Here is a 24,253-nt window from a genome sequence, read left to right as displayed (position 1 = left end):
CAGTTCTTCCACCAGCAGAGAATGGAGCCCACAATTTGATGACTTGGCCAAAAGCAGCAAAATACGGGGCAGGGGAGGTGTTAGAGGAAACAGTTTCTTATTGATTCAAATTCAGGGCACTTAGAGGTAATATTTATCCTCGAATTTCTTCCCATGCTACTCAAGCATCGCTTAAGCCATTTCAAACTTCTTGTATTGATTTCTTCCATTTCTTATAAGGTAGCTTTTGGAGGAAGTGTGACAGACGGCAGTGAGTCAGACGGGCGCAGAGCTGGCACGCAGTGCTCCGCTGTTACTCACCGTCACTACGATGGCTGTGCCTTTCTACCTCAATTTTTATTTTTTCATGGTTTCTTCCAAGTAATTCTTTGAGCTCAGAACATTTTATTCTTTCTATTTAACAAGGAAAAGCTAGAGCACAGGGAGATGAAAGGCCAGATTGTTCAAAAGCACATAGGCATCGAAAGATTCAGATGAGCATTGAGTGTTATTTTCAGAAGAACTTCAACACCTCATTCCTAGAAATGAGTTATCCAAGGTCAGATTTTAGATTCTCTCTTGCAAAAATGGTACCAATTCTTCCAAATCCAGCTACATGTTGAAAACAACCAATGCATGATGTTCTTGCCAAGTTTCTGGGTAGGGCTGAGGTTTTGTTGTTATTTTGTAAATGAGTGAAGTGTCAGCAGTAGCAATCTTTCCACTGTGTACCTTCTTTTCAAACTCCTTCTCCCTCTTCTTCTTGTTCTCTCTCTTTCTTTTTTCTCTCTTTCTACTGCTAGTTCTGGCTTTTCCTATGCTGTCCTTAGGAGACACAAACTTAGAGGTTTAGAGCTGTCAGTGGGGTTTAAAAAAGACTTGATGACAGATATAACAGGACTGGACAATCTGCAACTTAAAAAAAAATGCATTGTGTTAAATTCAGAAATGTATTGATATATTTCTAAAAACAAGGTACGACACAAGACATTTTTATTGGCAATATCTGCCATGCTGGGTTGTTGAAAGGATTACCATAGAAACATAAAATGGTTTGGGTTGGAAGGGGCCTTAAAAATCATCTTGTTCCAACCATCCTACTGTGGGCAGGGTCACCTTCTACTAGATCAGATTGCTCAAAACTCCATCCAGCCTGGCCTTGAACACTTCTAAGGATCCACAGCTTCTCTGAGCAACCTGTTCTTCTGTCTCACTGCCCACACAATAAATAATTTCTTCCTTATACCTTACTGAAACTTGCTCTCTTCAGATTGAAGTCATTCTCCCTTTTCCTATCATTACACCCCTTGTCAAAGTTCCTCTCCAGCCATGTCCTTGTCCTCTAGGTGCTAGAAGGTGCTATAATGTCTCTGATTCTGTTTCCTTAAAAAAAAAATAATAATTCCTATGTTCTTGCTATGAAAAAACTCATCTAGTGTGTGAAATTTGCTAGTGAATGAGAGCTGGTTCCCAACTGATGGGTACAACAATAAAACAGTAATTTATCTGATGTTGTCTGCTACAGTTAAATAAACTTGCAATATATTTCTGGAGAAGTTAAGCTGTGTTAGGAGGGAGGTTGTCAGAAGGCAGTTAAATTCCTTCATTGCCATTTCACAGAATCACAACTGGCTGAGGTCAGAAAGGACCTCTGGGATTCATCTTATCCAACCCCAGCTCAAAGCAGGGTCATCTACAGCAGGTTTCTCAGAGCTGTGTCCAGGCAGGATTTTAATATCTCCAGGAATGTGGAGAGTCCACAACCTGTTTGGTCAAACCATGGAAGTGTTTGATCACCCTTAGAATAAAAATGTCATTCCTTATTTTTAAATGGAATTTCCTGTATTTTAATTTGTGTCCATGGCTTCTTGTCCTGTCATTGGGCTGCTTAGAGGGCTCTATCTTCTTTACTTCTCTACTTCCTCCAATGTTTTATTCTCCAGGCTGAGCAGTCCCAGCTCTCTCAGTTGCTTTTCATTCGAGAGATGCTCCAGACTCTTCCTCATCTTCATGTTCCTTCACTGGACAGCCTCCAGTACGACCACATGTCTTTACTAGGGAAAAAGAAGAAGATCCAGAACCCCATATATGTCTCAGCAGAGCTGAGCAGAGGGCAAGGATCACCTCCACTGATCTGCTCTGCCTGATGCAGCCTCGGATGCCTTTGGCATTTAACCAGCGAAGATAATTTCTAGTAAAGAGCATAGGTTTTTCATAGGGAAAGTTTATAAATTGCAAATAGCTCTCAAATATTTGATACTTTTGAAGGGATAATTTTATGATGAAGCTCTTCTATTCTGAGTATTTTTCCCTACAGAGTTGTCCCATAGTTGAATTAGGACTCGAATGGCTTCTCAGGAGTCACAGTGCAATTGGAGGTTTCATCAGAGCAGTGATCTGGAAGTCTTACCAGGAAAAGCCAGTTTTCAGTGATCTTTCTCAAGCATTGAAGTGAAAGAAAAAATGGAAGGAAATCCAGGAGTATACATGTGTGCTGGGAAGTTTGATTTGCTACTAGTGAGTGCCAGAGTTGGAGACAATGGGGCTTTTGAAATGACATCAAGGAGAGATGTGTCTCTGCCTATTTTATTTTATGTAAACATGATCTTTGTACAGTCTTTTTGAACTGAAATCAAGTGTCACTGCAGTTTTCTGCTGCAAGAATGAATTAATAAGGGAGGACATCTTAATTTTGTATTTCCATTTTTTTTAGCATCTGTTTTCTGAACCCTCTTTCTCTACTGCATTCAAAGATCTATTTAACAGATGGTCAGATTTAGGGGTTAACGTGCACAGAGGACATGTTAGTTCATTTTAAAGCCAGTAATTGTTACCTGGCCAAAGAAAAGGGAAACAATAACCATCTGCTACAAAGAAAAGAATAAGAATTTATTTGAGGGAAGAAGAAAGTGAATTAAAGATTAAGGAGCATTAGTGAAAGACTAAGAAGGGAAAGAAGAAAGAAAAGGTAAAGGGAAAATGACAAGAAGGCAGTATAAGAAATTATTTTATTTTCATTTTTTTGTTGTTTCATTTTGATGTCTCCCCAATTTCAAGATTTCTTTCTTGATACAATATAGAACACAGTGACAGGCCTTGTTTAAAACTATTTCTAATTCTAAAAATATTCTTGTATTTTGTGTATATTCTTTCCTGTATTTTACAAGTGGGAAATGCAGTAACACCCCATGGGACACCCCCTCACAGAGCTAGAGGCTGGAATGCCATTTCCCATCCTCTCCCCCTGCTGTCCTTCTTACTTGAGAATTTCTTGTCCAAAAGCTCTGACAAGCAGTTTTTATTGTAACCCATATGAACTGATGTATAAGAACCCAATTTCTCTCCAGCCCTGAGATCTAGAAATGTGAATGGATCAAACATTAACTCAACAGGAGGCACTGAGCTGCTGCTTTGATTTTCCCACTGATGTTTGGTTGCCTGACAGCCATCCCTCCCATGGCTTTCCCTAGGGATTTATACTAGGTGGTTGGACAGGCTGGCAAAGGAGGAGCATTCAGGCCAGGCCACCTGCAGATCAGGGTGCTGATGGAGTGCTGATGTGCAGGTTCAGTGCCACTGACTGCTCAGCTCTGTCTTCACAGCACTTCCTCAGTTTGTGTTGCAATGTCTGTCATCCACTACTCAGCCCAGTCCAGTAAAGTTCAACTTCCATCCCAGCATGCAGGCATGGTTTCTTTAGGGATGAAATGACGTAAAATTGCCTTGATGCTATAAACCTCATTTGTGTGTATTTATTTACCCTGCCACCATGTATACAATCCAATTCTGCATCTGCTTTTTTTTACTCCTTTATCACCATCTAGTGCAGATGTCATGTGAGTGTTGCCAAGCTGCAGGTGTGGAAGAGGGCCCCTTCCTTCAGAAGCAAAACAGAGAGTTACAGCATGCTGGCCATTCACTTCCCAGTCATTACACTGGCAGCAGGAGAGTTCAGGAATTTGCAAAAGCTGTCATTGTCCTATATGAAAAATTGTACATTGAAATTCTTCAGATACTTGTATAGCTATTAGCTATTTAAAACTGTTTAATATAAGTGGCTTATTTCAGAGAGCAAGAAAAGTAGATTCTGGAAAATTTGCCCTTGATATCTTTTCTATCTGTGTCACACTTTAGTCAAAATTTACATAATAATGGGTAGGGAAGTGTTGTGGCACATGAACTGGTGCATATTAGTTCTTAGTTGCTTTCCCAAAAGGCTTGAAAATGAAGCAAATTCAATCTAGGTCAATAAAAAAGAAAAAAATTAAAAGAAGAAGAAAAAAAAAAAAAAAGAAACACTTCCATTCTGTAGGCAGAGGACATTTATAGAGAGCATTTGTATTCACAAGGGTACAGGAATGACAGAGTGCGACTCCTCCAGAAGAGCTCCCTGGTGCAGCTGAAAGCTGACAGCAAACTAGGACTTGTGGCCAATTAACAGAAAGGCCGTCATAACTTGCAAGGCATGGAGAGAAAAAATTGAGCTCCATGGGATCATTTTTCACTGGCCATTTACGGGGCTGTTACTGGCCTGGAGCATTTGTGCTTTAATGCCAGCGGTGCGATGCGGGGCACTCTGGGGCTGGGGCACTGCCACCCTGAATGCTGTTACCAGGAGGAAAAATAGAGCACAGTGTGGAATTTGGCACATCCCAGCTGTGAATCCTTCTCACATGTGAGCCCTTGCCCACATTCAGCTAATGTATTAATATTAGAAGTGGCATCGCTATAATATGTGCTGTCATTAGAGTGGAAATGTGATTTCCTGGCTGGTGACAGGACTGGTAATACGGTTTCCATCAGGGTGCCAATTATATCAAACTATTAGCAAACCTGAGCTAATTGGGAGGCGGCATCATTAAAGGTTGGTTTCTGCTGTATTCGGCAATTCTGTCAGGGATGGCTTCGGGAGTGAATCCTTTCCATCTTACTCTCCCATGTCTCTGTAAACAATAGAGCACGAGGATGGTGCAGGTAGGAATCTAAACACATCCCTGCCTTAGTCACCTTCTTCTTCTGATAAGTAAGAGTTTCAAAAATAGTTGGGTTTTTATTTCTGGGTGTCTTTGTCGGGAATGGCTATATTTGCTATTCAGACAGTTCATGGTTTTCTCTGGTTTTGTATGGAACCACCCATCAAAATCACTAAGACTTGAAACACTTCTTCTAATACTAGACTCATGTCTTCAGGTTAGGTAATTGCACTAACATCTGTAGCACAGAGGAAATACCAGGCAAGGCTCTCATTGCACTGCATAAAATGTAAGCAAAGTGAAAAGTCTCACTGCCCAACCACACACCTGAATTTCTTGTAATAGGTCTTCTCAGTGACTTTAGTGGAAAAGAGATTTTTAAGAGAGTCATTGGCTTTTGGAAAATTATATTACAGATCATGGTGTGTTTGGTTGCAAATTGCACTGTTCAGGAAGCTTTTTGTGATGTGCAGAGCATGTACTCCAGAGCTCGGGTGGATGGCTGGAATGCAAGAGACCTTGTTAAAGGCTGCCATGTATTAGTGTAGTGTTTAGATTTTGGGGGTGGATGAGTGAATGTGGAAATCAGGAGAGAAACATTTGGAGTGGGTTAAAAAATAAGAAAAATAAATCCTCCTTAACTTAAACTACCTTGAACTGTGCTGGATTGACAAGAAGCTACTGTCTCCATTGAGATTCCAGGCTTGTATGAAGCCAGCACCTGTTCTGCTTGCAAATGCACACACAAAAGTGAGCTTCATTCACAGAAAGAAAGAAACATAGCAGGACTTCACTCATTTAGCCTTCCAGGGCCTTCAGTCCCTTGATCTGTCAGCCCCTTAGAATTCAAACGCAGCCTTTAAAGGAATTTTCAATTCACAACATGATGACTTTGTTGATGTCCTGAATGTGAATGTATTTTGAATTGAATTTGTCTGCCAGGATTCCATTACTTGCTAAAAGAATACAGAGTTCAATCATCAGATAATCATTATAGCTGTTTTGAAGTGTTTATTTTATTAGTCTAGAAGGTAAAGCAAATTTCATACTTTTAAGTTGTTGGAGGCTTTGCAGCACCCTGATATGCTCTTGTATTTCTATACCCCATGGTTAGGGTTCAGATACTGGCAGCAGGTGATAATATGCACAACACAGGAGAGATCCAAACTGACAAATTTTGACAGTTGAAAACTAAAGAAACTAATATATGAGACCAATAAATGTGGGTTGGGCCTTTTTTTCCCCCCTCTTATATCTTTTTTCTTTTAATTCCCAAAAGACAAATTTTCAGGCCTGGGAGATTGCAGAATATTTTTCTTCTAAGCAAATCAAAACCTCAGAGCATCTTATGGAGCGTGTTTTAAATCCTGTCCACATCTGAGGGTTATTTTCTCACGTAGCTGCACACATGTAATTCTTGGTAACTTTAACACAGGAATTGTCTATTCAGTTTAGGGAGCTGTAAAAGACTTTTTCTCACCCGAAGCAAGATGGAGGTTGCTGTATTCATTCAGGCATGAAATCCTGGCTGAGAGATTAAGCCTCTTACACAGATCCCAGTGCTGTTAAATGCCAGCAAGGACCACGTAAGCCACGTCCTCAAGTGGAGGAAAGCTTCCGTTTGTTAGCTGTTCAAAATTAGGAGTGTAAACAGCTCTCACAGCATAATTAGTCTGTGTTTGAATTGGGAGAAAGTGACGAAAATAACGGCATGGTGTAGCTCCTGGAGATGTCATAGAGCTGGATCTTGCAGGCTAACAAAGCTGTGGCTGCTCTGCTAGGAGACAAATTTGGGTCACAGAGCAGAAGTCACATGGGAGGAGAAGCCCCATTGCATGGGGTCACTAAGAGCTCTTTGAAAAAATCCTCTAGCTTACAGGAGGAATGGTATGTTTTTTTCATGGTGAAAACTGCAATTTGTCATAATTCCACAAAGTCGTCCACAAAACCAAGTTCACTGTCAGCAGAAAACCATGGCTACTGTGGTGTGAAAGTCCTCACCACTTGTTCTTTTTCCCATTCCTCACTTCTAAATGATGGCTTCAGTGAACCCATGACTTGATTCCCCTGTAATCCATTGTTGCCATCTTTGACAGTGACTCACGTAAAGCTGTTTCTAGCCGTACTGGAGGCTGTTTGTCCCTGTCACTGTCTTGCTAAACAGGTTTCTGTGGAAATTAAATAAATAAAATCTCTACCACTGGTGCTAATTGGTGCCTTTGGCAGCCTGAGCAAGGGCTTGTGAATTGAATGTGTCATGGAGAATTGAATGTGTCAACTCTCTCCCAATGGCTGGGACCTTGAGGTCTTTCTCTGGTACTAAATTTCCTTTGAAAAAAGAAAAAAGGAGAAGGGGGAGAGGGAGAGGGGGGAAAGAGAAAGAGAGTGAAAACAAGCTGAAGTAAGAGATCTTTTCCCTTTTTTTAATGAGGTGTTGAAGTTGAGCATTGTAGTGTCCACACTGCAGGTTTGCTCATCAGATGCCTTGAGAAGTAGGGCTGTTTTCTGCTGTTGTTTCTCAGGCATCCCATTTGTTGCCATTAAACGCCTTGCAGCATGGAGTGGCAGGTTTTATTCAGTCTGTTCAAGCATCTGGCAGGATAGCCATGAAGTTGTTGCCGATGTCCTTAAGGGACTGTAGGGATCTGCATGATTCATTCAGCATTTTTTTTTCAAGGTACAAAGAAGAAATGCCTTACGCTGTAGTAAATACTGTTCCAAGTAGAGCACAACCAGCTTAGCAGAGCGTGGGAGATTTGCTGCTCTGGAGGCACTGACTGGCGGCACAAGCTCCTCTGCCTGTGGGCAAGAATACACTAACCCATGTGTAGTTAAACTGGGCTGTGTCTCAGGCTGCTGAGGACTGGCAGAACCATGTCCACAAACCAATTTACCTTTTAAGTTGTTCTCGCTAGGAGGGGAGAAGGTTATCACTGCCAGGCTCTGAGTTATCTGGATGTCATAGAAGTCTAGTTATGGTTCAAGCTGCTGTTGAGGTTTTTTGTGATGAAACAAAGATTATATGTGCATGGGGCCTAAAGGTGAGGGTTGTGGTTTTTAATTTTCTTTCAGTAGTAAATATACTTTTTCTTTTCCAGCTGGGCCACTTGTTTGTGTCTGGCAATATTACATTTTCTTTAGTAAAATGGAGGAAGGAAGGTTGTTGCATCTTTGCCTTTCAGCAGGGGACAGCTACCAATACTAAGCACAATCAGCCCTGTCCTATTACACAGGCATCTTCCCCTCCAATATTCCTGAAGAAAAAAAAAAAAAAAAGCTGAATTAGGTATTTTTTCTATGTACTGACCCAAAAGGATTTTTCACTGGAGGCATCTTCAATGCAGTTTTTGTAACATGGCTGCAGCACCTCTGGAAAATCTACAGGCTGAGCGACAGCATTTCCTTGGGGAAACACAGACTGTTGCCTTTTCTGTTCCTCTCTGTTGTCTTATTTTCTGTTTCGAGTCCAGCCCTGACCTCTGTAGCAGATACCTTGAAATTCAGGTGTCCATGGGTGGGCGTCCATGCTCCTCTCAAACCACAGCAAACCACCTCTTGTTGTGGGGTTTGTTTTATTTAAGAAGATATGAGCCAAATGTGTCCTGAGAAAAATTGTATCTGCATGCATTTTCAGAGGTGTCATTTTGTGAGCTTAGAAGTCTCTGTTTTTATCAAGGTCCAATGATCTGCCTGAAACATCTGCACGTTTCCCATTAAGCTACTGTTTCTTCCAGCCCTCATTCACAGAAAAATTTTTTCTCTCCTAAGCTATTACTTCCCAAAAATGACCAGTTAAAGGGTATTTCACAGCATATTCATCTTTCAAGTGCAGTTCTTTCAAGTAGTGCCATGAATGATAAACCAATAGATTTCAAATTTCTCCTTATCGGAATGAATCCACGGAGCTGAAATCTAAAATGAAACTCTTTGGGCCCATGGAAAAGGACATGGCAATTGCACAGTTGTGATTACAGCTTGATATATTCCCCCCCCCCCCCGCCCCGAATCTTCTCTCCTGGTTAAAAAGCCTTATATTAAAAAGTTAATAAACCAAATGAACAATAGAAGATACACTTGGAGCTGGCTGACAAGATAGAAAAATATGTCAATATTGTCTCAAAATCGCACTATTAAATGTCACAAACTTAGATTTTCTTCTCATTTTCATCTGGGGTAAAATAATTCAGATTTTCAGAACTTTCCAGTGAAACAGAAGGCTTAGAAACACTTACAGAAGACACAAATCTTAACAGGCTGTGCCTGTCTCTAGCACCCATCCCTGCAAACAGTGTTCCGCTTACTGAAATAATTATTAAACCATCTCCATCGTGAAGTGTGAAATTTTAAAAAACCTGTTGGCAGTATGAAAAATGTTCCTCTCAGCTCTATTAAGTCTGATTACCTGCCTGCCCATGTTTTGCTGTGCCTGCGAGTGATTTTGTGTATTAGGGACAAACTTGCTGTGTTCCAGCTGGGAATACATGGTCACCTTTGCTTGTTACCGAGGTAATGGCTGTCACTGGCCTGCCTGCAGAGCCAGAGGGAGCATTCCCAATGCCATGCATAGATTGAGCCAAGCAAGGAGCAGTGAAGGGACCATACTGGATTCAGCCCTTCCTTCCAAAGTGGTCCACCTCCACATGGTCACTTCCAATGTTTGCTGTGTGCTGCTGTGCACACCTTCTCCTTGTGTCCTTTGCCATTACAGGGATGCTGCAGGGTTGAACACAAGCAGGAATGTCAGGTGGGCTGTGATGTTTCACCTTGGCCAACATTAGGGAGCTGATACAGGCATCATCTTTGCTCACTGCCTGAAGCACAGATTATTTTATCTGTGTCACACTCCAAGGGAGCACCAAGGCTCATGAGCCAGGGTTTCTTTTATTTACTGATTGGTTTTGACATTTCTCTGGAGTTGTGACAAGTCTCTGGCTGTGATTAAGAGAACAGGATTGTTTTCTGATTCTTCAGTAAGACCTGCATCATCCTGTTTCATGTGAAGTAGGCTTTTACTTCAGGAGCCACTTCTGCCCCCCAATCAGTATTGTCCAGAATGTTTTCCCTCTCCCCATAGCAGCTGGGTCACCAAACACCCCATCTGCAGCAAATATCTCATCTGACAAGGAGCAGACTTCATTGCTGTGGGGCATTACGGGCAAAACCCTAGTCCTTTTTTTTTGTCCCCTGCCTGTGACGTTATAGCTCTTCCCTGAGGATCTGCCTGTGAGCCCTGACCTCACCCTGGGGCTGGTGTTGAGCTGCCTGGGTTGTGTGTGCTGCAGAACAAGCTGCTTTACATGTTTGCAGTAGACAAAATGACAGCAACCTGTGTTTGGTCCCACACACCACCTGGACCATGCTGCCAAAAGGGAAACCACAGGATTAAGGACACTAAAACCACCTGCTTTACTGAAAATTTGGTAGATGCAAGGAGAGCAGAGCCTCCCTTAATGCTGTCAACCATCAGCAGCCTCCAGTATCCCAGCAGTAGTGAATTCACCTGTAGCTTGTTTTTCATTCTTGAAACTGAGATGAGTGTTCCACCCCCAGCCCCGCCTGGTTTCAAAGAAATGGGGGAACCAACCTTAGCCCTTTTGTATAAGGTCCTGTAAATAAGGTCCTGCTTTAGCCTGATTTTCTGCTTGGGATGTAACAATGAATTCCTGCTGCTTGAGCGTGCCATGTTGCTTATATTCAAAGTATAATGGGGAGCCTTCAGAAAAATATTGCCTTATTTACAATGTACAAAGCCAACTGGATTTTGGTTAACAATTTCTAAGTGATTACAGTTCACTAACAATGTAGGTGTGCTATAGATGCAATGCACAGGGGGGAATTTTTATTTTAAACCGTACAAGCTTTCTTTTATTCATGTCAATCAGGTGCCTCAGGATAATTCACATTTCCAGCTTTCACAATGTGTTGTTCAACCACTGTTTTTTCTCCCTCCCTATTGTACTCTCACAAATCATACTCACTAATTTCTGAAAGCTTTTCATTTCTCTCTATAGGTTGTTGTTTCGTAACATTTTATACAAGAAAAGCTGCTCTTGAGGCACAGAATGCACTGCACAATATTAAAACTTTACCTGGGGTGAGTACATTTACTTTTTGATCCTAATTATTTTATTGCCAGAAAAATACCCCTTTTGCTCTCGAGGCTGCTTGATGCCCCATATGACCTTGATCTCTGCAAGGAGGGTGGGTAAGCTGATGGTCTGTCCTGTATTGGTGCCAGTCCTGTATTAATGGCAACATGTCCAAAGGCAGTTGCTGTTCTCTAGAAAATCCCTTGGCTGGAAAGGATACTGATTCCTGCTGACTAGAGACAGTGGCCAAGTGCAATGTGGATCTTTTTTTTTAAATTTAAGGGGGAGGGAGGGGAGAAAACTTATGGCAGAAAAACGCTTCATCACTGGAGCTTCATGTTTGAAAAGGGAGAGGAGACGAAAAGACAAAACACAGCCAGATTTTGTTAAATGCAGCCTTTATCCACATGGTTTCTAAACAACCTGAATGCACTGGCCACACATCTCAGGGTGCTGTGGAGTGTGGTACCACATAGCTGCTTGGTCAGAGTCATCCTGCTCCTGACATCACCTCTCCTCACCATCTGTTCCCACTGGCACCAGCATTCAGAACAGTCGTGATTGTGTTGTACAAACTGTATCTTGCATTTTCCTATGGTATTTTATATTTAAATTACAGGGCTAGAGAGAAGTATATCACTGGTAATTGCATGTCTTAACTCTGAAATCTTCTTGCACCAACGTTTTCATTTTTTCTGCTGAATACTTGGAGGATGGAAGAGAAAAAATATACAGGATGGATATATATTTCCTATTGATGTAGAAGTGTTCAAGTGCATGTTTGTAGTGTCTGGTTACAGACATGAAAATAAATAAATACACTGTAAATAAACAGAGCATTACCTGGGCTGACATTTATATGGCCAATATCTCCTTTAGTTCCTATGTGCTGTGTGTGAAATTGGACACACTTGTGTTTGAAAAATTGTATCTGGCCTGCTCACTTCATGCAAGTGATTTCCTATAAGAAAAGCCACCTCATGTGTCATGGAAATGACCAGCACAGAGAGGTGCTGTCATGAGACAGTTACCTATGAGTCCTGCTGCAGGTAAAATAGGAGTCCCTCTGTCAAATGCAATGGAAATGCTGGGAATGGTGGTGAGAAATCTGAAAATGTAGGCCAGTCCCAGGAAATCGGGGGAAAAGTTGTGGCACTTCAAGTCATGTTTTCCAGCAGCTGGCCCTTGCAAGGGACAGTACCAAGACCTTACAAGCCTCCCAGTGGAGTCTCAGAGTTGAGGGTGTAGAGGATGGATGTGCCATCCTCGAGGGAGAAAGGAAGATCTGAGGGACAATTCCCTTTATGACCCCTTCGGAGCTCAGGCTGAATATCAGAACCCTCTGCCTCTGCAGCCCCAGTTGTTGGTTCCCATCCCCACTGCCAGAAAATGCTGAGCCCTTGGATGAGAGCTCTCTAAGCCCATGCAATGTTGCACCTAATCCAACTCACTGAGTAATTGCCCTCAATCATGCTTTGAGTCAAATGGCTTTGTGGACTGGCTCAATAGGATGGAGGTGATCCCAAGCTGCTAGAGCAGCACCCTGCCCAGATAGCATCCCTCAAGCTCTACCACAAGATCTACTCATCACCCCCCTTAGAAGTAGACAAGGTCTGTTTAGAATCATACAATCACAGAGTGCTAAGGGTTGGAAAAGACCTCTCAGATCATGGAGTGCAACCTTTGTCCAAAACCCACAATGTCAATTAAATCACAGCACTAAGTGCCACATCCAGTTGGTTTCTTGAGCACTTCTAAGGATGATGACTCCACTGCTTCCCTAGGCAGCCTGTTCCAATGCTTGACCACCCTTTCAGTGAAGAAGTTCATTCTGATGTCCAACCTGAACCTCCCCTGGTGCAGCTTGAGGACATGTCTTCTCATCCTGTCACTGGTTTCCTGGGGACAGAGCCTGACCCCCACCTGGCTACACCCTCCTGTCAGGGAGTTGGAGGGAGGATAAGGTCACCCCAAGCCTCCTTTTCTCAGGCTAAACAAACCCAGCTCCCTCAGCTCCCTTTTAGTTTTCTCTGCTCTTTCCTGAGTCTCCCAAGCTCCTTGCTGTGTTTTGAGAGATCTTATTTATCCCAGTGGGTGACTTGGAGGGGCAGATTCCCTCTCTGACTTCCCCACGTACAGGTGGCAAAGCTGGCTCAGCTCTGCACTGCAATTTACTTGATCAGGGCATCATTTTCTCCCTGATTTTTGCACAGCTGATGAGCAGGCAACAGTTAAAGATGCTAGTCTACCTTTTGATGTTTTTAAAATAAAGTTCAAAACTACATTTTTTTTTCCTAAAGCCTTCTATAGCTCTTTGTCATTTAAAATTTATCTTTCCAAGCTATTTTTTCCTGTCCTGACTGTGAGGTTACAAAGTTTTCTTTTAAGGAAATGTGGAAATTGCATTCCCTCTGGGCCTTGGCTTTAAAAATGCTCCTGATATAGCCAGAGATAATTAGATTTTACTATGAGATAAGTTATATCTAATTTTTTTGAAGGGAAGGCTCTCATAAAGAGAAGCAACTTGTATACATTTCTACCACTTGTCTTTCAGAATGATTCAGCATATATTATATAAGAGATTCTATATTTTGCACGTGCAGTGTGCTGACATTCAGCATATATGGGGATACTGTTATGCTGCATCTGTGTATTCCCAAAATAACTTCATTTAAGCACACTTTAAAGTTGTGGCACACGTGCTGGAAATGCTTCACGTTAGCAGGGTTCTCCTTATATGAATTGTAGCAATTTCTGTATTGTTCCTCTTGCCTGCTAAGCAGCTTTTCCCAAACAAGCGGGAATCAGTAGTGGATGGTTCCATGTGTGAAATAGTCTCAGAGCAAATGGAAGCAATCTTCTGTCAGAGCTACAACAAGAGATGAATTTGGATCAGGTTCATTTGGGCATCAAGTGTCAGCTTGCTTCCAGTAAGCAAGGTATGGTCAGGAGGGGTTCAGTAATAAGGTGTCTCCTGGAAATAAAAGAATTCATGCCTTCCCCTTTTGCTGTAATTCCCCTATGTATCAGATAAGGCATCCTTAAATAGCCAGGTAAAAAAATGTGAGGCAAAGGCAGGTGATCTATTAGTTTAAGGTAAGGAAAGCTGTCAGAGGCAGGAGCAGGGGGCTGCAGGGATGCTGTGGCTGTTGGAACTTGTCTGTGTTTTACCTGCACTCAGGTATAACCTGCACTGCTGCAGAGGTGTGGAGGAGAATAGCTCCATGTTCATTACTGATGGAGCCCAGACTATTTCTGGGTTTAGTCTCTTCATTTCTTAAATGCAGACTTGCTCCATGTAGCTTGGTGAGCAGGTTTTGTATCAGCATCATTGAAGCCAAAAAAGTGGGGGTTTAGTGTGAGATTTATCCCCCTTCCAAGGCTGCATGTTCTGTTTAATTTAAGTAGGTTTTTGAGCAAAGCCTGCAGTGCTATGTCTCTATCTCTGCTTTTTGCCTCGACCTCATCCTTAAAAGAGACATGAAAACACCAGCGCTTGATGTGCTCCTTTGAGCTGCACCCTTTTAGTGGACATGAAGAAAATAAGACCAGACATAAATGATTAATGCAGAATCTTGGAAGAAAATATTGCAGGGTGCCTTGCTGTTTGATTACAAGCCTTGGAATTAGTCAACATTTCCATAATTCTAAACCAATATACACCTGTTTTCCCACTGTGATGTGAAGGCACATCTTAATTTAACAGAAACCCCGCTGTGCTAAATCTCTCATTAAATACCAAGCTAGTTCTGTAATTTAAAGTTGCAGCACTACTATTTTAACTGAATTGCCTTTGTATTATAAAATTAATAAGAAGTTAATGATGCACTTTGCTGTATTCTCTCGGAATTTTTTTTTTTTCACAGCAACAACAACAAGAAAAGAAAGATAAAGAAGAAAAACATGTCACCAGCTGACATCTCAAGGCTTTTCTGGTTTTAATCATTTTCCTGAGGATAGAAATTAATTTAAAAGATTTTTTTAAAAAATTAAAACTTTCTGCACAAGTAGGATCAAACATCATCTTTTTATTCATGATTAATATAATCTCTCCGTTAGTCATAATATTTCTTGTCATATATTGGAGCTTTTATCTTTCCCAAAATATGTATTTAGAGATCACTTGTTATGTACGATTGCTACTAGGCAGAGAAGCAGATATGCAGTGTTTGAGAAATACAGGCATATTGTTATGATATATGATACAGATCAACAAAACAGGGACAGTTCTGTTTACTTGTTGCTGGCATCACAAGTAGCTTTTATGTCTTGCAAAGGAACAACGTGAATTTTCAGATGTGTCTTCAAACATAGCATGAGAGCAGGTTGCTGATATCCTCATAACTCATAGGGATGTGGTTTATATTATTCAGCTTAGAGTCAGGTTTTCTTGGAGTGTTCATTTGGATTTTGTTTTAAAAGACAGAAGGGAGAAAAGGGAAAACCTCAATTTGAATGCAATAATGATCTTAGAAATGGGCTTCTTTGGGATGAGATGTAGAGCTGAGGCCTTAACTAGTCTCATCTTCATTAAGAATCTCATGGCTTCGTTAGAGGTGTTTGACTTCTATTCCCTAAATAGAGTAACCCAATAAATTCCACCCATCTAAATTTATTCTGTACCTTCAGTTAGATGTAATAATCTTGGTTCCCCCATGCTCTAATTTGCTGCTTAGTGAAAATTGGCTTCTGTACAGAGGGCAAACCTCAAAGAGCTGTATTCAGGGACTGCTTTAGCTGCCTTCATGGCACTGACATTTGTTCTTTGTTTTAGTTTTAACATGCTTTATTTTAAAAGCAGAATGTGCTCTGTTTTGCTGACAAGTGAACCTGGTAGGATTTCCTGGCAAGGGTTAAGTGCAGATAGGTAACACAAGAGCACTATATGTTGGTTGGTTTCTTGAAGCCAAATAGCTGAATAAATGCACCTTTAATGTCATGCAGAGGCTATTTGAAGTCAGAAATCAATGGACATCCATTTGTAAAATCTATGCCTAAAACTCTTTGGAGTCCTTTTTCTGTATTTGAAGTTAGATTTATTGGACATGGTAAAGGTTATTTGTTGTCTTTATGTACATTTTTATATATATCTTCCTACCTAGGGTTATCACAAAAATAATTAACAGCCCATACTCTGCACCCCCATGTTTTTAACAGAATCATGGTTTACGTGGTTCTTGTTTCAAGTGGCATATACATATCCCAAGTAGCAGCCAACCTTTTGTGTTAAAGTTCTGGCATGAAATTAGGACATTAACTGTATGAATTGATTTGATTAAGGGTTTAACAAGGAAGAAATACCATTTTGAGAAAGCTCTTAATATTTTAACAGGTGCAGTTTGTAGGAACTGTTTTTGTAAACTGTTAATGGCTTCCCTTTTTTCCAGATGTTGTCAAGGAAAACATCTTTAACTTTTGCATTGTAAAAATCACTACTGGTTTAATCAAACGTTTTTTACATCATAGGGAAGCAGGACTGGCTAAGAGGGAGCTTTGCCCACAGGTTACATACTGGCTGTAAGGAAACCTCAAAGTCCATTTAGGGGAATAGAATATGCAAAATAATAATCAGAATAATCTGGTCCAAAATGCAGGCACCCATGACAACTTACTGTGAAACCTCATTCACTTTCTGATAAAATACCATTTGTCCAACAAGAAGCAAAAAAACCCAAATATATTTCTGGTTCTCACTTTTCATCATGATCTCCTTGCTAATGACTATCTTGACACTGTCCTTTCTGGAGTTGTGTTTTAATATCCAGTTCCCTTCTCTGTTTTAAGCCTTATGGTTTGCCAGTACTACATGATCATTATGTAAAAATTACCTGTAATAAAAAAAGTAATCATCCAATATGATTTGAATAATAGCCTGAATATATCAGTGACTCTGAGAGATTTTGACAAACAGAAAGGGAATTCAAAGAGCAATTAAGTTAGTTAAAGTTTTGAAGTGATTGATTTATGATGACAAATTAAACTAATTCAGTACCCATATAGTATGGCCAAATGCTGTTTAATGAAGGATGCAAAGAGTATAGAACTGCTTAAATGATAAAAATAACCAGATGGGAAAGAGGAGAATTCCCAAGGAGCATCTGTTCCTAGGAAGTGAGCTATAAGACATTGAATGATGTTGAGAAATTGAATCTGGCCCATTCCTTCCTTTAAAATACTATGCAAAGGAACCCACTTAATGATACACTTTGCCCAGCTCAGAATATACATGGGTGTTTTTTTTAATTCAGAATTACCACTTCTACCCCTGCCCCTCAAAAAACTGTTACACTGACTCTGCCACTTCAGTGAAAATGAATATTTGCGCTAATTTCAGATACCTTAGTAGAAAAGTTGGGTTTGCACCTTGTTGTGAAACACAGAATACATCACCAGCCCCAGATTTATAAAATTACCTAGGAACCCAATGAAATCTCTGTAAGTAGCTGAAGCTTAATGGGGGAATGGTGAGTTTTGTGCAGGTGTAGGGAGAGGGGAATATTGACCAAGTGAAAATGACTTCTCTAAATTGAGAAAAACATTTAGTTCATAATTATTTTGTCCCTTTTTCTCATTGAGAGATGGTGGTCAAATTTGCTGTCACCAAATTCACAGCCTCATCATTAGGATAGCTTTCTGGCATGCAAGAAGAATGCAATTCATATCCTCTTTACCTTGTTTATTGAAAGGATTTAGCTTGGATTGACCTAACAGAGCCTTCACCACTGGACTTAGTTAAGGTTAGGGTCACTGTTTCTTCTCTTGAAGCTGCTCTTGAGGGTGTATGGAAGTATCGAATTCCACTGGGAGTGAGAGAAGGCACGGAACAGAACTTTTTTGCCTGGTACTGAAGGCAGCAACTCAAGTACTGTGATATCTGGATATGACTCCACACTCTAATAGGTATTTTGTTTTTTGGAAAAGCTTCAAACATTGGGAAGAGACTCTCCAAGAACAGGGAAGTGCAGGAAGATCCATTGCTGAGGCACTGAAAGAAGGCGGCTAAACCTTGACCTGCCTTACTTGGGGGGAGTGATGCACATGTGTTGTGTCAGGAGGGTGCAGAGCTGCACAGGGCATGGGCATCAGTGAGCTAGTTTAGATCCTAAACATCCGTATCAGTTTACTGCTTTTCCTGCTGGGAAGCAAGACCACACTGGCCCAGCTGCAAAAGCAGTTAGAGGCATGCTAGCTTTTTAGAGAACTCTTGGAGTAGTTCAGGAATCTTTTTTCTTTTTTATTTTTTTGCACAGCTTTGCAGTATTATAATATTGGGATGGAAATTAAGTAATGCATAATAATGGGTTGACCTCAGAAAAATTCACTAATGTGAAGCTCATCCCCTAAAGGCCAAACCATTCTGGCGTGTGACACTGGGATTTACTTCTGGTTTCCATAACTCTGACCAGTTGAGGTCATCACTTTGCAAAATCCCTCCAGACCTTTTTGTCCAACTTAAAACATCTTAGTCAGTAAGGGTGGAGGATCAGTTCACAGGATATCACTTTTAAGCTGGGTACCTAAAAATCACTGACTTGGAGAACCTTTTGCTGTGCAGTTCAGAAGTCTCTGAAGAAAATCGAGAGGCTGTCACTGGAGTACTCCAGGGTATTGCAAAGCTCACCAAGATTTAGGTGGGGTGCTTAGCTAAGGATAATAGCCCAGGCACTCTCTTAAACAGCTATTTATCCTCCTGCTGGTGTTAGCTGTTTTCTGTTATCTGGAACAGAAAGTACAGGTGCTTCAGTCAGCCTCATTAGCACCACGACACGAGCTATTAAAATTGTCTTAGTAATGAAAAACTAGTTCAGGGAGCCTTCCTAGCTGTCTGACTACTCCTACAGTAGTGAAATTAGAAAGGCAAATCATAAACAGAATTGCAGGCATCAGGAAGCAGCATCATTAGAGGTGCCCTTGGATGCCATTTACCTGCTTTGACAGCAATGTTTGGCACCCGTGGATCTGAGTTATGTTATGACTAAGGAGTCTGGGCCTCATAGAATGTTTAGATCAGAGAGAATGTTTGTTCAGCATCCTCCTGCCATTGTGTCCAGCCCTGTGAGCTGTGCTGCTTCTTTCAAGCACCTCTTCTCTGTGGTCCATTGCTGTTGAAGGGATGCAGTGCTGGCTCATTGTGTGTTTGCACTCCTGTGATAGTGCAGGAAGCTGAGGTAGCCCCAGCCAGACTTCCCCCATCTCAGTCAGGTAATGAATCACCCTGGGCAGGTGCACAGTGCTGCTGAATGGGACAGTGTACATGGTAAGAGAGAAAACAGAAGTTCTATCTTCTCTGTGGTGCTCAAAAAAACCCATAATACTACAAAAACCAGGTGAAACTGGGTGGCCTGATGGAGTCTCCTGCTCTAGTAACACACTTTGGACAATCATATTCTGCCTAATTAAAAATAAACTTAGCAGATCCAGAGAGATAATTTATTCTTTGCGCATTCTCTAGAAGAAATTGTCATATTCATCAGTTTAGTTGGAAGATCCACTTTTTTAGTCTGCTCTTCCCCTGTGTTGTGCAGAGAAATCATTCCTCCTCTGCCCAGCAGGGCCACTGGGGATGCCAGAAGCATATGGGAATTCACTGGGTGCAAGCACCAGTCTGGGGTACAGACTTGCTCATCTGATTGTCTTGGGAGACATCCAAAACCTTTAGCGATGCTCAAATGGGCTGTGAATTCCCACCCTGGAAAGACATGGAGGACACAGCTGCAGAGTTTATCTTTTAGGCTGACAGTGTGTGAAGCAAGTGGTCAGCACCCTCTAAAGCAGAGAGCAAATATTATTGACAAGACACAGGGGAATGGGTTTAAACTGAAAGAGAGTAGGTTTAGATTAGACATTAGGAAGAAATTATTTACTGTGAGGGTGGTGAGGCACTGGCACAGCTTGCCCTGAGAAGTTGTGGATGCCCCATCCCTGGAAGTGTTCAAGGCTGGTTGGACAGACCTGGTGGATGGTGTCCCTGCCCATAGCAGGAACTTGAAACTAAATGGTCCTTAAGGTCTTCTCCAGCCCAAACCTTTCTGTGATTCAATGATTCTATAATTCTATGAGTCTACAATTAAAGTCAAATACCTTTTAACAGGAAAAGTACTAACAGAGGGGGAAAGCTAATATTTGTCTCACTTTTGGAATGGTCCATCCTTTCCCCTTCAGTTTAGCTGAAATCAGTAATGGATTTGCTACCAGACAGTAGCCTGGCTATCTGCAGGAGCAGAGAGAAAGAGCCATTGAAAAAGATGCCACCATAACTCCATTTATTAACAAAAGCCTGTATCTATTTCCTTGTGCCAGGGAAGTTCTAAAGCAAAAACTGCAGAAGAAAAAAAATCACATTGAGCTAAACAGAGTCTTAAGCAGTGGTAAACAAAATGTAGCTTCCTTTGTGGTTGATTTTTATCCAGCTGCAGCCAAATATCAAAGCGATATCAAAGGAAAGCTACCCATTAATTAATTCAGACTGACTTCACAAAGCAAGCTGGAGCTTTTGCTGATATCTGATTCTGACAACTTCCTAATCTTCACAAGTTGTCATTAAGAGTGGCATTAAAGCAGTCTGCAGTCAATCCCAGCTCTCTCCCCATTGTAACTCAGAAATCGTCTATCTGCCATCGCGGGGAGGAGGGATATGCAAGCAGGGCTTAAAATAAGGAACTTTGCTTCTTTGCAAATGGAATTTGTAACATATCAGGGAATCATACTAATACAGTGCCTCAGTCACTCATGCTAGGAACACTCACCCATTCCCACTTGAAACTGTTACAAGTTGGAAATTTTCTCTTCTGAAGGAGAGACACAAGGAAAAAGCAGAGAAAGAAATTAAAAAAGAAACTCGTGTCTGAAAGGAATAATTAGAAGTCTGTAATGATCTCTAAGAAAGTATGAATAGAGGCTTATCACTGATTTCAAGATAGAGAACATAGAATTGTGGGTTGAAGAAAGTAAGATTGGGGAAAATAAGACAGTAATCATAGGATAAGATTAATTTTACACTAAGAACTTGGAGTGACCTAGTGTGGTGGAAGGTGGCCCTGCCCGTGGCAGGGGGTTTGGAATGAGATGAGCCTTAAGGTCCCTTCCAACCCAAACCATTCTGTGATTCTATGAACTGAAAATCTGGTACCTCCACAGCTGAAGCTCCTAATTCCACCATGAAAACACAACACTCATTGTTCCTTAGCACTGCCAGGATCACTCAGAGGGATTGCAGCCTCATGCAGAGATGTGAGGGATATGATGCCTTTATATTTCCATTCAGCTGTGAATGGCTCAAATGATTGAAGGGAGTTTGTTTTCTAGACCATCACTTGAACAAGTATCCACCAGACAGCAACTAATACTATTTTGTGGCAAATTCCTGGCAGTACCTTAGAGGAAAATGTGCCGTGTTATTATACTGTATATTCATTTCAAATATTGCAGAGAATACAGAGGAGGATAAGTGCTGTTGTGGGAGCACCTCACCCAGCATCCACAGCAGCGTCCATGAAGATGCTGTATTTATTTCCTCCAGGGCCAAGTACTGCCCAAATGTCAGTGATAAATGAGAATTATTTTTGGTTGTACACAGAACCAAGGATTTACCATCATAAGAGATTAAATAAAGCTTAGATCAAGTATCAGGAAAAAATACCCAGTATCTGTTCCATTAGTATAATCTTCTAAAGGATACAAAGGGGGTAGGAAAGTATTAGAAAATATGGTATAGGCAGTAATTCTGTATTGGCATTAAGTCATTTGAGATGAGCTGCAAGATTTTATCATCTCTCATTTCTCCGATTGCTAAGAAGTGAAAGAAATTGCTATGCTGGGTAAATATAGAATCCTCCTATTTGTACAAAAATATATGATTAACAAAAAAGAAAGATCTTGCTAAGTAAGAGCTACAGTCAGTCAGTGCTGTGCTTGTACACTTGTGTCTGGAGGGCTCTGGGGGTTGCACAGGCAGGCGTGTCCCTTGCCTCTTGTGACCCTGTTCATTTTGCAAAGAATGACATGGATTTATCCCATTTTAAAAGTGGCCTGATAGCTGGCGGCCCTCATTGTCTGCTACTTGTCTTCCTTCCTGTTGACATGAGAGCCAAAAATAGAGGGTGTGGCATGGAGAAAATTTCTTTTCTGCACCAATTCCTCTTTCCCTGTGCTTTCCTTCTCCTATAGCTTCACTGACACTGCGACAGCCCTCAGGCTGCATTAGCCTCTCAGAAAAAGTAGCATATGCCAAGAAACCAGGAGTTCAAGACTCCCCAGTATATCTAAATGCTACCTGTGGAGCAGGTAGGATGAATGATGTAAGAATTTTTAACTCAGTTGGTTTTATCAGAGGGCCTTCCTGATAGCTCTCTGTGGCCTCCAGCTGTTCCACCTGAAGCCATCCCTGCAAAGAGATTTCCTTGACCTTTAGGCAAGCTGCACATGAAAATGTTACTCATGGGGCATAGATGCAGAAAACTTCTAACTGAGTACAGTACCAGGAAAGAATAAGTAAAAGAGGGCAAGTTTTCACATTTTGATGCTTACAATCACTAAATGAAGCTTTTTATTGCTTTTTTCAATAGAATCAAGGGGTCCGGTCTATGAACACAGGCATTAAGGTTCAGGCTTGGAATCAGATGCTGGTTTGGAGCTTTGCAGATGGGTGGAGGCAGGTTGATTTTGGCTTTACTCTTCCTAGCACTGTCTCTTTTACTAATGAAATCTTAATCATAGCTTGGTCCAAATACCAGAGCCAGCTGGAATTGACTCATTCTTCAAAAATATATGTTTCTGCTAATGTTGTCCATTTATTTTTTGTTTGTTTCACTTCGTGAAATTCCTATTGACAGAAATATGCATTATTATTATTATCAAGTGCACTAGAATTCCTGAAGATTAGCATTATAAAAAATATAGTGCTTGTTTAGTTTGAATACAAACCTCTTTCCTTATCCCAAAGAAAGCACTGGCAGAGTACGTTAGCTAAAGAGATGCTAAAAAATTAAAGAGAATGAGATCATACAAAGTGTGGTTAAAAATAACATGGCTGTGCAACATGACTCTTACTGGAGTTTGTAACTATATGTATACACAACTAGACATTCATATTTTTCTGTGGACATTGTGTGTTTGTGCTTGTGGCTGGAGAGCTGTGGCAGTATTGTTCTGTTCTCACAGACTGATGGAATATCGAGCTCTCTTTTTCACTCTCTCTCCACAGCCAGATTATTTCGCCAGTGCAGACTATTGGCATAACACTGAGTTTGGATGCTGATACTTGATAGTTGTGGAAAATTCCTGTAACTTCAGCTCATGGAGAGCTTAAATAGAATTTATGAGCCATATCCTCATTTGGCATAAAATATTATGGCTCTGCTAGTTCAACAGTAAAACTCTACTACTTACCCCAGCTGATCTCAGTCAGGAGGAGAATAGGATTTCTGACATCTTCATTCAAAACCTTTTTTCTACCTGAATGCTTTGGCTATTCCCTGCAATATTTAGAGGCATGCATGTTGACAAGTAGTTTGGGGCTCACATCTGACCTTTGAAGAAATCTGGATTGGTCTGTGTTTGGTAACAGGGAGGACTTGACTGCTGTCTGCCTTCTGGGGAGAAGGGAATTGTGAATCGAGACGTGTATTTTGGACTCAGAACTTCTCTGTACCTTTCCTAAGTGAAAAGTGTAAACTGCAGAGGCCTCACATCATCAGGGCCAACTTTTTCTATACATTTTGCCATTTGCTCTAATTTAAAAGGTAGAATTTCAGTAGATTTTATAATTTTGATGCTTTGGGAGCTTATTTTAGATTTACCTCAATCACACTTTTTAGCAATAAGATGTTCTTGCTGGTACATTGTAATGCAAATAGGAGAGCTTTCCAACAGAACTTTTAAAAAGCTTTACATTTAAAAAAAATCCCATAGCCTAGAATTTGAGTATAGTACAAAATAATAGACTCTGGTTTCAGTCAGAAGAGGAGCCCAGGAGCGTCACTGAATCAAGGTGACCTTCCATGCTGCAGAAAGAGTCAGACAGGAGATGCATGTAGCAAATGAACAGAAAAAAATATGTGATGTGAAACTGGGGGAATGGCTGGGGCTGGTTTCTCTGCTATTGAATGAAAGCAAAAAAATTAAGAAGATAAATATAGATGAGATAACACTGTGAAAGAAACAGAGGAGCCCCTAACTATGCTTGCTTGCCTTTCTGAAATGTTGTTGTCACTA

At 41.0% G+C, this 24,253-nt stretch overlaps 1 protein-coding gene across 3 annotated transcripts in view; it reads left to right on the top strand.

The window, feature by feature from the left end:
• CELF2 (CUGBP Elav-like family member 2) overlaps window positions 1–24,253 on the top strand; it is a 236,303-nt gene that overhangs the window by 131,192 nt on the left and 80,858 nt on the right. For all 3 annotated transcript variants that reach the window (XM_062491711.1, XM_062491709.1, XM_062491710.1), the window contains exon 3: window positions 10,964–11,046. In XM_062491711.1, coding sequence (XP_062347695.1) covers window positions 10,964–11,046 — 83 coding nt within the window. The remainder of the gene's footprint in view (window positions 1–10,963; window positions 11,047–24,253) is intronic.

Source organism: Cinclus cinclus, chromosome 4 (assembly GCF_963662255.1).
Source record: "Cinclus cinclus chromosome 4, bCinCin1.1, whole genome shotgun sequence".
Taxonomy (NCBI): Eukaryota; Metazoa; Chordata; class Aves; order Passeriformes; family Cinclidae; genus Cinclus; species Cinclus cinclus.
The sequence above is the reverse complement of the archived record's forward strand: the minus strand, read 5'-3'. Positions and strand labels throughout refer to the sequence as shown.